The 15,171-nt window shown below is 40.5% G+C and overlaps 1 protein-coding gene across 1 annotated transcript; it reads left to right on the forward strand.

Annotated features, from left to right (window-relative positions):
• The first annotated feature begins 680 nt into the window (after window positions 1-680).
• Window positions 681-15,003, forward strand: dcaf15 (DDB1 and CUL4 associated factor 15). The gene is made up of 13 exons (XM_061720661.1): window positions 681-790; window positions 2,637-2,734; window positions 4,171-4,309; window positions 4,403-4,509; window positions 4,601-4,746; window positions 4,822-4,983; window positions 8,434-9,030; window positions 10,209-10,300; window positions 10,475-10,597; window positions 11,913-11,995; window positions 12,143-12,247; window positions 12,339-12,454; window positions 14,219-15,003. The coding sequence occupies exons 1-13, from the start codon at window positions 695-697 to the stop codon at window positions 14,272-14,274; spliced, it is 1,920 nt and encodes a 639-aa protein (XP_061576645.1). The 5' UTR covers window positions 681-694; the 3' UTR covers window positions 14,275-15,003.
• Window positions 15,004-15,171: the final 168 nt, after the last annotated feature.

A 15,171-nucleotide genomic window follows, 5' to 3' on the forward strand; every position in this document is an offset into this window, starting at 1 on the left:
TGTCGTCAGCATTGGTGTTTTTGGGCATATTGACTTATGTTAAGGGCAATATCTAAATTTTGAACAGAGGAAAGTACATGTCTTATTTCTCATATTTGTTGCAGAAATTGACATGTTAAACATCTTGCACGGTCATATACTGTACTCATGCTTACAGGAATGTCTCAGAAAATTAGAATATTGTAATTTTCTGTAATGCAATTACAAAAACAAAAATGTCATACATTCTGGAATCATTACAAATCAACTGAAATATTGCAAGCCTTTTATTATTTTAATAAATTAAATCTTTTACAGCTTAAATTAATCTTACAGTTTAAGAAAACTCAAATATCATATCTCAAAAAATTAGAATATTCTGGGAATCTTAAACTGTAAGCCATAACAGCAATATTAAAATAATAAAAGGCTTGCAATATTTCAGTTTTGTAATGAATCAAGAATGTATGACATTTTTTTTTTTTTTTTAATTGCATTACAGAAAATGAAGAACTTTATCACAATATTCTAATTTTCTGAGACCTGTATATAGAGAGTAGCTTCCTGTGTGTGTGCTGTAGTTTTATCTGTTTGGTCCGCCCTGTGCTTCGGCTTTGATTGGCGTGTGTGTGAGCCAATGGGGCGCAGCCTCGTGCGGCCGGTGAGCCAATCAGCGCTCACCCGGCTCTGTGGAGGAACAACAGTGCAGAGAGAGATGGCGCCCAGCTCGAAATCTGAAAAGGACGATAGCAAACAGAAAACCAAGAGAAGGCACAAAGACCATGTTGTTAAGCTTCTCATGCGTGGGAAGGTAGGTATTAACACAGAGAACACGGCTTGAGACGCTAAAGAGCAGTCGGAGGAAACACACGGAGCTCGTTTAGGTGATAGTCTCGTCCCCAGGAGCTAGCTGGAGCTAGGCGGCTAACTAGCTGCAGAGCTAACCAGGTGACACCTACGAGCTGTTAGTCTTTAACTAATGCTCCCGCCGGACAAACCAGGCACATTCCTTCCATGTGTGACGAAGCCTCTTTAGTTATTCTTCAGTCTGAGAGCTAACCACTTAGATTGGTGTTGGCCAAAGCTGACGGTCACAGACATTAGTTCATCACAGACAGTACTCGAGTTGTAAAAATAATTCAGGGGGTTGGTGGATTTTATCATATGGGGACAGATAATTTGTGCTGATTACAAATATAATATATAACAAATAGCACTGACCAAAACACCTGCAGAAATACTGCAGGAATGACATAGCAGCAGTTAAATGCAGCCTTCTGTAAGCTTTAAATATCCACTGGGCTTACATCAAATACATCAAAACACAACAATAAAAAACAGTTTTCTGAACTTATCAATATGATTCTGTCCTTCACAGGATAAGTAAAATGGATCACTGCAAAAACTCAAAATCTTAACAAGAATATTTGTCTTATTTCTAGTTAAAATGTCTAATTTTAGTAAAATCTCATTACACTTAAAACAAGACTCATCACTGGAAAAAACAATTTTCACCTGTTTCAAGTAAATTTTCACTTGAAATAAGTAGAAAAATCTGCCAGTGGAACAAGATTTTTTTGCTTGTAATAAGATAAATCTTGTCCCACTGGCAGATTTTCCTACTTATTTCAAGTGAAAATTTACTTGAAACAGGTGAAAATTGTCAAATAAGTTATTTTTCTGGTGATGACTAAATGTTGAAATAGCAGTAAAACCACATTCATTGATGAAATGACATAAGGGATGGAAAGGGGGATGATTTGGACCGTTTTTATTTCAGGGGGGATGCCACCCCCCCTCATCCCCCCTCAACTCCAGTACTGATCACAGACAGTTGCGGTATATTTCTAACCAAAATGCTCTATAATAAACACATTCACGTTATGCCATCATTATATTTCAGATGTAAATGGTCCATGTTTGATCAAAGCTTATAGATGCTTATAGGTTAGAACCTTAACCTTATTTAAAAAACATTGAAAAGAAGGATGATTTCTTTATATCAAATTAATGAGTGGTGATGCTTGCTATGTTGAATTGGGTATTTATTTAATTAGTGATTTGATTAGATTTTTTAAGGATGAAGGAAACATGTAGACTGCACCTTTATTTTTAATTTGTTTTTTTAGTTCTTGAGGAATTTTTGTTATCCCCATGGACGCAATTTGTTTTACTGTCAGTCTTTTCTCTTACTTCTTGCTTTCATTTCATTACTTTAAATAATCTTTTTGAGGGTAGGCAAATATAAGCTTTGTTTAAGCCTACACCTTTTTCGGTCTAGATGGTATTTGTATATTGGAAATTTTTGTAATGTTTTCTTTGAACAGTGTATTCCTTTTCTTGTTATTTTTACTCTTTTTTTTGTGATGTCATGACCGGAATAAACTAAAACTAAACTAAACTAAACTAGATGCGTTATTACTGTTGTGGTCCCGGGGTCGGGATTGGCCATGAAACCTGAAAAGGTCAATGTTACAACTAATGGCTGATTTATGGTTCTGCGCTAAATCGACAGCGTAGGTTACGCGGTGACGCGTACCCTACGCCGTAGGCTCTGCGTTGGTGTAACGCGGAACCATAAATCAGCCTTAACACACACATATTCCGTGCTGTGCGTTGTTGAGCTACAACTGTCTGTTTCTCTGGTCCGTCTGCAGCTTGCAGGACAGTTTTCCCAGCGCCTGTTCAGGAAGCTCCCACCCCGAGTGTGTGTCCCTTTAAAAAATATCGTCAGCGAGGAGTTCCTCCGAGCAGGGTATGTGTTTTCTGGATGTTTTTTTGTTGTGATAACCAAATCTGTGCATTAGTTTCTTAAAAAATATGTTTTTTTTTAACGCAACATCATATATTAACCCTTGTATAAAAGTTGGTAGCATCTTTTAATCCCTTTGGAGTGTTTTTTTTTGTGTCAATTTATACAAGTCAATTGAGAATCAAGCAATGCATAACTTTTGACAATGACATTATTTAACAAAAATGAAGCCTGATTGAGAAAGAAGTGAAACAAAATAAATCACACTGGTAATATTAAGGACTCCCTGACTACCTCCAGAAGATATGAGGGCCAGTTGCAGTTGGGTGTAGCTAGTTATCCCCCCTCGGATAATCAGCTGTTGTGTAAACCTCCAAAAGCAAGCATTTTGGCAGTTTCCTGGTTTGGAGCACTGAGGTGTATGTTAACACAATTCCATGTGGGAAAGATGCATGTAAGCAATTGTTATGACTCAGTCCCACAGGGTTTGGGAGTGCCATGGTCTGGTTTGGCTCCATCCCTCAGGTCTCACTGGGCTTGTTTCAAAGCAGAGCACTTGTGACTTCTGTCTGCTTGCTCGGCTGTATTTGTGAGATTACAAGTTTATCTGAAGGTCATGAGATCACGTAATAGTCACACTGTAGTGTGCTTTATTTAAAGGATGTACCTTTTGCCATGTCATGTCCTTTATGTAATTACCGTATATATAAACAAGATGAGTGGCATTGAATAAATTAAGCTTTTTTACTTTTTTTTTTCAAACTGAACCTCTCCTCATTTGTTGTAAATCTCTTCTAAACCCTCTAAAGTATTAACCTAAAGCCTCTACAGATTAATGTATCATGGATGTGCAAGTCAAGGCGCACTCATGGTGTTTTCTTTTACCAATTCAGTGGGGTCTCTGAATCGTTCTTGTGTCTTACTTCCTGCCAGCTCGTCATCCTTGTGCAAATTTACGCAGCTTAACTGCTGCCTAGTGCCAGAATAAACGCAATTCATATTTTTAGCCGAGTAGAGTAGGTTGCACTCTTGTGGGATGGTTTTAAACTGCTCCTCTGGTGGATTTTAACACAACAGAAATGAAATGCTGTGGTGGGATCTTAACCGAGGTGTATATAAGTGAATATCCAAAATCCTCGATGCACTGACAATGTTGTAAGACGGATTTGATCACAATGCCTTTACAGTGAAGTGTGAGCGTTATACATTTTTTTTTGTTTGTTTGGGTTTGTTTTTTTCTCTATTTGGCTTCATTATTCTGAAATAATGATATGGTGGAAAGTTAAATGGTACTGTTCTCAACATGTCGCATTTGCCTAAGAGGGTATGCTTTTTGCACATGACTGAATGAGTGGTTCATATGTGCCTTACATGACAGTTTCTCAGGTATTGTTGTTCAGGAGTACTTCACTTTTCCTGTTTCACTTTTCGTGTTTCAGGCACATCTTCCTTGGCTTCACCAAATGTGGCCGCTACGTACTTTCTTACACTAGTGACTGTGGAGAAGATGATGATTTCTCTTTCTATACCTATCATCTCTACTGGTGGGAGTTCAACCTTCACAGTAGACTCAAACAGGTATATGATGTGAAATGTACTAGAAACTTGAATGCTAGTTTAAATATTCTTGCTAAGCTTTAAATTCATTCCTCTCTTGTCTCTTGTCTTCAGGTCCATCATGTACGACTGTTTGCAGGAGAGGAAATATACAGTGATTTGTATCTCACTGTGTGTGAATGGCCTAATGACCACTCCAAAATTGTTATCTTTGGCTTCAAGTAAGGAATAGTCAAAACATAAAATAATTTTCATGTAGAATAATATCATCGCAATATGTTGTTAATAGTTATTTATGTTGTTTCCCCCCAGTACACGCAGTTCAAGCTCTGTGCTGATGAACTTAATGATGAGTGATGAGAACAACAGAGACATCTATATCACCATAGCTTCTATGCCTCCTTCAAAACCTTGCTCATATTGCTGTCCAGTTCCGTCAGCCACAACCATACGTACAGGTAACTGTTCACACAGATCCACATAGTTACTTTTTGCTTTATGGCTCAACCAAATTAATCTTCTTGTCTCCCCAGGAAGCGGTCAGTGTCTTGAACATGGATATGTACTCAACAGCAGGTACCAGGTGGTGTATCCATTCCCTACTTTTCAACCAGCTTTCCAGTTAAAGAAAGACCAAGTCATCTTGTTAAACACTAGCTACTCTCTGGTGGCTTGTGCCATCTCACTCTCTCCAGGTAATGCACATCCTCTTGCTTATTACACTAGATAAGACTAAAGATCATTACGAATGTAACCAGCGATTTACATTTCTGTAATTTTGTCATACCCTCACACATCAAAGTGTTCCAAATTATAACTCACTGGTTTATACTTTTCTGCATCCCAGTTTCTAGTTTTGTGCATATTTAAGTTGCTTGGACTTGTTTGTGCTGGTCTTGACTTTTTGGCCACTATTCACCCACAAAGACCATTTCTGTCCATTCTTGTCCAGACAGTAGATGGGTGTAAAGCTGACCACTGTATTACGGTCTTCAGTGTGGCATGTTTCTTAATATTTTTCAAAAGAGCACAAACAGCACATGTAAAGTCTCTTATCTGCTTTGACATCTTCGTCTGGGACCTTCCCCTTGCAATGTAGCCACCTAGTATCTTGTTCCTGTAATCAGTCTCTTGATGACTTGTGACGTGAGACTGGTGGGACAGAGTTTGACTGTTCCTAAGTAGCTTTTTCTCTTTTAGTTACTTTGTTTAAACCTACAACTGAATGGAATTGATTACTATTAGCACCAGTTTGGTATAAATGGTTGATCACACGCCTAAGAGTTTTTCTATGAAATCCCATTTTTTGTGCTAGTGTAGCTACAATTGTTGTTTCAAAGACACAGGGCAGTCACCCCAAATATTGATTTGCTCTAGATTTTTTTTCTGTTATTGCGTATTGCTTTGGTAAACTGACCTCAGATTTCAGTGGGTTTTACAGATATATGTGTATATATATATATATATATATATATTCCTGATGTATATATATATATATATGTGTGTGTGTGTATATATTTGACAAAGCAATTTGTGCAAATAAATCCAACTGAAATTGAGTCCCGTAAATCCTTGTTTATGTGATTTCATAAGTCTGTAATCTTTTATTTATATATTTGTTCGAAGTACTTTGCTGTAAACTTTTTTTTAAGTTTAAGTTTTTAAGTTTTTTAGTTTAAGTAAATGGGTTATAGCTTCTCGCTGGGAAAGTACTGCAGTGATGAAGATTTCATCTGGTCAACTTATTTAACCCTAAATGATCTAATTTCTTAAACCACCATGTTGGTTGGTCATGAAAAATCTGTTTGAAATCTGCATGAAAAACATGTCTCCCAAGGGACACAATTGGCACTTTTGCACTAGTCTCACTTCAGCCCAGCTCGGGTCGGCTCGGCTCGCCTCGGCGCGGCTCCACTCGTGTGTTTTCGCACAGCCAGGTGAGAAGTGGGCAGGTTGGGGTGAAGCTGTTGTGACGTACTCGATTGCGCAACCGCTTTGTTCATTCCGGCGCTGATCAGAAATCAGCTGGAGCCGCGAGCGGCTGAGAGTAAAACAGCCCGTCTACATCCCTTTTTTAATTCTCTCGTCAGCCCCCAGGTTTATGAACATCTGCACCTCAGAGTTGGATCACCAAACAGACGTTTTGCGCTTTATAATAAAATCGCCGTGAGCCCCGGGTCGCTCTCGCGCTGACTCCCGCTTCCTGATTCAAAGGTCTGCCGGCCCCGCCCCCCGACCAATCAGTGGCGAGGAGGGTGGTGACGTCAGAAATAGTCCCTGCTCAGCCCCGTATAGCAGGGGTTCTTAACCTTTCTGACCGTGGGGCCCAATTTTTTCAGTACAGAGTGGCCCGGGGCCCATTAAATATTAAAATTGTATAGCAGGGGTATTCAACTAAAACTTTAAGAGGTCCATTTAGAGAAGCTTTACTCAAGCGAAGGTCCAGAACATCATTTTATATATATATATATATATATATATATATATATATATATATATATATATATATATATATTATGTGTGTGTATATATTCAAGTAGCCTCATAGTTGTATCAACATCTGCATCTGACTGTTATATTAAAAAAGTACATTTCAAAAATATTTGCCACTTAACACGTGTAACTTGAATTACACATATTTTTTTCTCTTAAAAATAAAATTGATTTTATTTTATTTTTCAAATGCTATCTTATTTTATTTCTCTACCAGCAGTTTGTATTTCCCCTTTTCTTTTTTAATTGTCTCAACACATTTTTATACTAAATGAATATAAACACATCTTAACAATTGAACAGTTTTGCAGTTTCTCTTTCTTCCCCTCTTATGTGAGAAGTGAGATAACTGAGCTTTCTCCTGTCAGGACTTTAAATCTGGGCTGGATGGTGTCAGGTTCTCATGTGAAGGTGCTGCTGGTGAACCTGGAACGATATTTAGTTTTAATTATGTTCATTGTGGAGAAAGCTGCCTCACAGCTGTATCTGGACTCAAACATGGGTGTTTTAAGATTTATTTTATTTAAGATATTAAATTAATCAGTTGTCAGGACTCAGCGTGTCGGGCTTCATCCGAGCCCGCAGCTCTCCGCGCTGCAGCCCAGTCACTTTCCGATGCTTTTGCAACAACAGTCCAGTCCAGCAGACACTTCAGCCCACGCATCTACCATCCTTCAGCAGTAACGACGGAACCCGCCGCCGCCCGAGCGGCAGCGGGCTCCGCGGCCGCGGGGACGCGTCGGCTCCCGCTCAGTCGGGCGGCTCCTCCGGCTCTCCGGCCCGCCTCTGCGGGGCAGCTCCCCCGGGAGTCTCGTCTCCTTCTCGGCAGCGAGCCCCACGGAGCCGCCGCCGGGCAATCACTGGCAAATCACGCCCCCCTTCTCATGGTGGCTTCAATTACGTCCGCCTTAAGCCTGAATTATGGTTCCGCGTAAATCGACGCAGACCCTACGCCGTAGGATCCCTGATCCTGGCGGATCTAAACCTACTCTGTGCAAAATAAAGGATTTTTTTCTGTAAAAACACACCATTTCTCTTACTATTACACGTACAGCTAGCTGAGTGTCTTCTCCTCATTTGGTCGGGAGTTGCTATGCAGTCCCGCGGCCCCCGCGGCCCACACTTACGAAACTGAATTTTTTTTTGCGGCCCACTAGATGGCGCTCGCGGCCCAACATTGGGCCGCGGCCCTATGGTTAAGAATCACTGCCGTATAGAACCTCGCTGAAATGGTTACAGAAAAAAGTATCGACGTGGAGCGGCTCTACCCGCCTCAGCCCTAGTGCGAAAGCGCAAAATGGGGCCATGGCGGGTAGAACCGAGGAGAAGCGATACTAGTGCAAAAGCGGCTAATATCTTGGTATGCATCAAGTGATCTAAAGAAGTAGATTGTTGGAACTACTAAAATTAGGTTTAAAAACTAAAACGAAATGAAGCCTTGAATTGGTTCTCAGATGGGAGCATGGCTGCAGTCATGAATTACCCATTTCAAACTCCTGAAAATACTGTTTCTGATGCATCATAGTGTCTTTTAAGGTTTTACCCACAGTTAGTATTGTCCTCTTCATTATTCCATATCTCTCCTATTATAATGCTTCCTGATGTCATTATTTGGACAGGATTTTACAGTTCTGTTTCTTTGTCACTCACAGGGAAGCAGGGTCAGTCTTCACAGATTCTTTACACAAAGAAAGCAGCTCTGTCACCTCCAACTTCAGCATCCGTTCCCTTGACGTCCTTGGCTTCCTCCTCACTACCTCCGGGATTTCCTGAAAATCGACAGTCTACTTGTAGGCCTGCTCCAATTCCTTCATCTCCTGTCCATTCACAAGCAGCCATGCGAGCTCGGGAGTTTGCTGCTGACCTTTTCAGGCGAGCCCAAGGAGTAGGAGGGAAGGAGAGCGAGGGCCCAGGGGAGAGGAAAACAGCTGATGTTGGTGAAAAAGAGGGATTGCACATACCAGGAGATAAAGGGATTAATGTTTCCAGAGAGGGAGAGGATTGTAAAGACAGTATGACGGAGGATAGACGGACTAGTGCAACACAAGCATCAACTTCATGTGGAAGCATCAGTCTTCAGCAGTGCTCCGAACAAGTGATGTCTCCTGCCTCTTCTTCATCTTCACCACCATCAACTTCAACCATTTCCCCATGCCAGGATGCTGGCTCCAGTGAGCCGGGATATGTGAACTACTCACGCCTGCACTACCGCCTACAACAGCCAGGGGCAGCAGAGCAGAATTCAGGAGGTGAGTGTTGGCTGTAACCAGGGGTTTCCGCCAGGATCTTTGACATCACAAACGCACAGTTTTGTTGTTGTTGTTTTTTTCTTGCTTTCTTTTTAAAAAAAACAAACAAACAAAACTTTTATTATGACCATCATTTCACAACTACAGCCTGATTTAAGGTTCTGCGTTAAACCAACGCCGTTGCCGCGATGCCGTTGCCGCGATGCCGTTGCCGCGACGCCGTTGCCGCGACGCCGTTGCCGCGACGCCGTTGCCGCGACGCCGTTGCCGCGACGCCGTCGTGAACCCTTCGGACTTCGCCGTCACTCCATTTCGCCGCGGTGCAGTACCCCCCCCCCAGAGCGCTAGTTGATACTTTGTTTAGCTTCCGGCTTTTCCGGTCACAGTGAATCAAAGAGATAAGGACAACTATTGTGCAAAAAACCAAAACAACCAAAAAAAAAAAAATCACACACACACGAAGAAAAGAGCCCTGAAAGTTCACTCCTGCTTCACGAACCGGAACCAGAAATGCGTTGCTACCAAACAAACCAATCACAGCCCTCTCGGTCTGCGTTGGGTCTGCGTCGCCTCGACGCGTAGTTAAATTTTTTGGGAGGTGCCACGTCAGGCTACGCTGTAGGCTACGGAGAGACTCCTGTGTAGCCGCGTACCCTACGGTGTAGGCTCTGCGTTGGTTTAACGCAAAGCCATAATTCAGCCGTAAGACTAAAATGATCTCGGCACCTTCAGAAAATAATTCAACAATTTTAAATCATACAAGTCATGATACACACATGCAGTGCCCTGAACAAACGGGGGGGGGAAAGCTTAGCTTTAAATGTATAATACATAAAGCACCATGGCTCATGCTGGGTGCTGAAGATGGCACAGCCATGTGTACACGATGGTGATAAGCAGGTGCTTTACTATTTCTCCACTTCTCTTATTTTCAGTCATAAGTCAAAAACACGGTGTTGAGCACTCTGCCCCATCCTTTTGTTTTGGGTGATTAGGCTCAGAAGGCTTCAGTGTTGCAACATCTAGTTTAACAAACTCTTATTGTCTTTTTTTATGGCACTCTTTTCTATTAGTACATTTTCTGCTGCCTATCTGACCCCTTGAATGCAAAACATCAACAAATAATTGCATTTTGGTTTTAGTTTTAATGCCATTTGCCCCCTCGATTCTTTCTCTAGGTTATGAGGATGATAAAGTCCAGCTGCCTTTCACAGTTACAGACCTGAAAGGACAGAACTTACAGCTAGTCACTGGACCACATAATGGACAGGTAAGTGTCGTCAGTTTCAGTACATCGTATTTGTGATTGCAATTTCAGTATATCGATGCAGATTTGCGCTTGGTAAACATTCCTGATGTGTTTTTTTCTTGGTCCGAGCACAAACCATCATATAGGCTCATTTTGCATAAAGTTTACCTTGTTCTTCCTTTCCTTTCCTTGCAGAGTGTGTGTGTAGAGCAGCTGACCCTGGATTTTGAGTATCTCATCAATGAAGTGATCAGGAGTGATGCTGCCTGGGCACCACAGTTCTGCTCTTTCAGTGACTATGATGTTGTGATACTAGAGGTGAATGCACCCGACACACACACCATAATAATCAACAACGGTCTCTGGAATTATAGAGGGAATGCGCATGACGTCACAGATGCGACTTCACAGCGGGTTACGCCCACTGAGTGGCAGAAAGACTGAGTGGCAGCGTAAACTTTCAGTTTCAGCAACTGGAAAACATCTAAAATGGGAAAGAGCTGTTGTGGGATCGACTGTACTCTGTGATTTAGCAAGAAATTAGAGTTATTGTTTTACAGACTGCTGAAAAATAAACTTAAGAAAGACAAATGGATCGCTGCAATTCGCAGAAACAACTGAATTCAAGGCACCGAAACGTGAATTTGCGGTTCCCATTTTGTATCAGGTAATGTTGGATTTTTGGGTAGCTAACGTTAAACGGTCCAATCATAAAGTTCGGTGTCCTCATTACTTTAATTTCACCAAAAAATCCTGCCTATAAGTAGAACCAAGCGTCAAGACTTTTGTATGCCTTCAAGCTTTGCTTCGTGTATTTCCCCGGCATAGAAAATGAAGTACATATAAATATCAGGAAACTGGATTCGTGGTCAAATATTAATGTCCATGGACCACTGGTCCTTGGTAACTGTACCAAATATTAATGTCCATGGACCCCCGGCTCTTCAGGTAACTGTACGGGTCACCGTCAAGTCCAACTTTAATTTAAGCCGATAGTCGGCTATTATCCCGTCTTTTCCACAGTTTCCCTACTAGTTGCAGCTGTTTTTGCCACTCAGTGCGAGTAAGGGGGCGTGGTCCAGTGGGGAAGTGACATCAATGCATACCCTCTATACTTCATTACTCTTGATAAAATTCACCTTGTGTCACCCACGTATTATTATTATTGTGGCTAGTGTCTCGTTGTGGAAGCTGGTAAACTTGCACAACACAACTAGCTGTCTTCACATCATCTGAATGTTGCTTATTCTGAATGTAGAAGATCATGAAATTAACTTTGGGTCCCATCTTCCCAGATTATACCATGGACTCTGGCTCTGTGACACGTACGCCACATAGTTTTGTTAGGGTGCTTATTTTTTTAACTTAAAGCAGTTGTTTTCTGTTAAAACCTTTCGTTGGTCATCGTATCAACTTCATTTCAGCTACAGTACATCTTTCTCTCTAGTTTCAGTGGGTACAACTGCAGCAGTTTAGTAATTGTACAAGCAGGATACACACTTGACAGTTGCAAAAAATGTTTACTTTAATTCGTGGCTTTTTGTTTTGTTTTGTTACACAACCTGAAAAATTAGCAGAAATTAGCAAAATGTAGCAAACTGAGCTGTAAATAATTTGTTTTTGTGTTCTTAAGGTGTGTCCAGAGACTAACACCGTGATGATCAACATCGGTCTGCTGCTGCTGGCCTTCTCTAACTCGGACGAGGAGCACTGCAGGTATTTGTCTATCGTTCTGTCTTACGCATCCATAACCCAGTTTATTTATTCATTCCTGTATCTGTCACCTGTTTGGGGGTTATTGACTCAGTTTCTCTCATTACTCTGTGTCTTTTTCTGTTTTTTCCCCATTGTTTTTATGGTCAGGCCGAACACGTACCATTCCAACCTGCAGGTCAGCTGGGACCTTAACACTGGTGTGTGTTGTACGGTGGGTGTGGGTGACCTAACAGAGGTCAAGGGTCAGACCAGGTGAGCAGCTGCGTTAATACTCTTGTCTAAAAACCCAATTTCTTTGTATGCTCTGTGCATCTGTGTTGACGGCGGCTTTTCTCCCCGTCAGTGGAAGTGTGTGGAGCTCTTACAGAAAGTCTTGTGTGAACACGGTGATGAAGTGGCTGGTTCCCGAGGGAAGCTCCCGCTACATCAATCGCATGACCAACGAAGCTCTGCACAAAGGTGAGAAGCAGCCAGATTTGACCTGTATTTGTTATGACTTCTGATTAGGGCTGTTCGATTAATCAATTTTAAATCGTAATCGCGATTATGTAATTAGAACGATGTTAAAACTGGAAAATCGTAAAATCGATTTTTTTTTTTTTTTTTTTTTTTTACACCTTGTCTGCACACATATTAATGATTGATACCATATTAATGATTAATGGAAATACCTCTCAATACCTGCGACAAGTGCCCCATCGGAGAGGCTCTTTAGTGTAGGAGGGGGCGTTGTAACATGCCACCGGGATCCCTCAAGCCAGATGCGGTAGACCGGCTCGTGTTCCTTGCAAAAAACTTGCAAATGTGAACAGCAAATGTAATGACTGACATTACACACCTCTACCTCCTTCATGGGTTGCATTATTATTTAGCATGCAAAGACCCAGTTTAGTTTAATTAGAAAATGTCTTGTTTTGTTTAATTGGAAATATAACTTACTGTATGTTTGCAAGTGCTGATTTGCTGATTTTGTTTTCAGAGATAAAACTTTATATTTTATTATATTTTTAAAAACTTTTTTTCAACTTATTTTACAGAGTTTTGCACTTTATTCATTCATTTTTGGTTTAATAAGAGCAAAGTTTGCACTTAAAGCCCAATGGGGCAAATGTTCAATAAAAAAACAGCATATTTGAAATAATTTCTTTGCCTTTTGTCAATTCACAAAATAATCGTAATCGAAAATCGGATTTTGAGAGAAAAAAAATCGAGATTTTATTTCTGGGCAAAATCGAACAGCCCTACTTCTGATATGATCAAGTAAGATTGGGGTTCATCATTTAGCTCCAAATCCATTCTAAATTGGGTTTTTTTTAAGTATTAATTTTAATCCAAGTTGCATCTCAAAGATACTGTTTACACTTACACATTTTAGGTTCAATTGTGCTGTTGAGAATCCACTTTCATTCTTGAAGTAGCTGCATTTTTTTGTTTGCACTTCTTGCAGTAGAGTTTCACAAAGAAACAACATAATCCCAGTTACAGGGGTACTTGATAGCTCTTCTCGTTGAGTGCTACTCCATATACAGAGGCACAATGACTGAAGGACTTCTAATGAAGTGGGACTGCTTGTTGCCCTCTAATTACATTAGAAGTGCTGTTTTTCCTCTTATACATGTCCATGGCAGCTGCCATGCTGCTGCTTTGTCCTCTCTTTCGTCAGTTGCCACATTTATTTGGGTAAATTAGCTGCTCCTAAAGTCAGTTTTATCCGTCTTGAGAGCTTACTGAAAAGCTCTCTGTACCTGAGGAAATGGCAGACACAGACTACCGTGCAGAGGGCTTGTTCAAAAGATAGACTTTTTGAAAAATGGTAATTAAAAATAAAGTCTTTGCCAAAAGGGCCTGAAATGCTTCTACATGTATCGACAGAAGCTGAGGGTTGTTTTTTCTTTATCTTTTCTTGTAAGCCTGGGATGTGGAAGAGGACTTTGCCACCTCAGAATTATGATCTGGAATAAAGAGAGAGCAATTAAATAAAATGCAATTGGTTGGAAGGAAAGTAATTTATCACTTTATAAGAACAAAAAAAATGTCCACCAATAAAAGAAAAACTTCAGCTTGAAATCAGAACTTGAAGTTGTTAAATTATCAAGCTTGATCAGAGAAGAGATGGTGCACCAGTCCAATCAGGCAGGATGACAGAAGGAATGATGTTATTTTAATGTCAGTGTAGATGAAAGCTAAATATAATTTAACTCTTTCCCAACTTCTCTCTCTTAGGCTCATCCCTGCAAGTGTTGGCAGATAGTGACCGATGTACCTGGATTGTACTATGAAGAACCAAGCGGTCCACAAATGTTGATGTACCTGAAAATAAAAGTTCAGACAGCCGCGTGATCAGAAGCTCGGCTTCAGCATCGAGCTCGACTTCAATCAGAGCAAAACTGTACACATTCAGAGGATGCTTTATTTGTAATATGTAGGTAAAATAAGTGTCAAACTAAAACAGAACAAGAAGATCCGGTAGAAATGCCTAAAAGATGTTTAGTTTTTTTTTTGGAGGGGGGGTACTATATTATTGCATTATTTAGAAACAAAAGCTGGGCTGAACAAAGATTTTTATGTTTTGTTTTTATACAAAAAGGGATATTTTTATTGTGCTTACGTGTCTGTTAAGTAAATGTATGCAACATCTGTACCTGTGTGACGCTCATCAGTGTGTGTTAGTGTGCGTGGAGCACCTGCACGTTCAGTGTGAAACATTTGACACATTCTGCTGCCTTTTGAACAAAGTGGTTTCTCTTCTGGGCTAGACCAGTTCAGTCACGCGATGTCGATTCAGACCTGCCAGATTTAAAATGAAGGAAAGTAAACTTAGGTGGTACTAGGATTTTTTTTCTTTTCTTTCCCCCTTGTTTTTTTTGTTTGTTTTTTTTTCCCAGCAGTGTTTTGCTGCAGTCACCTGTTCTGAAGATGACTGTCATGTTGTCTGTTTACTGAAATACCGGTAAAAGCAAGACTGTACTCTACTGGAAATATTTTGTTAAAATAAAATGTTAAATTGTTCTATGAATCTTTTGTGTTTTATAAAGTAGACACATGAAGAATCTAAAAACAGTGCCCCTAAAACTATTTAAAGTGCTGAGTAAATTACACAAGGATTGTATCTTTAGGCTTGAATGCATTAACGTTTGACAAAAGCACCATACGTGTTGGATAGAAGCTCAGATCAT

Source organism: Cololabis saira, chromosome 1, assembly GCF_033807715.1.
Source record: "Cololabis saira isolate AMF1-May2022 chromosome 1, fColSai1.1, whole genome shotgun sequence".
NCBI lineage: Eukaryota > Metazoa > Chordata > Actinopteri > Beloniformes > Belonidae > Cololabis > Cololabis saira.

Bases quoted from the DNA above. Each gene is read 5' to 3' on its own strand.
- dcaf15 (XM_061720661.1), top strand. From the start codon at position 695: ATGGCGCCCAGCTCGAAATCTGAAAAGGACGATAGCAAACAGAAAACC. The intron at 2,735-4,170 runs GTATGTGTTTTC...TTCGTGTTTCAG, and splicing joins GAGGAGTTCCTCCGAGCAGG to GCACATCTTCCTTGGCTTCA. The intron at 10,301-10,474 runs GTAAGTGTCGTC...CTTTCCTTGCAG, and splicing joins CTGGACCACATAATGGACAG to AGTGTGTGTGTAGAGCAGCT.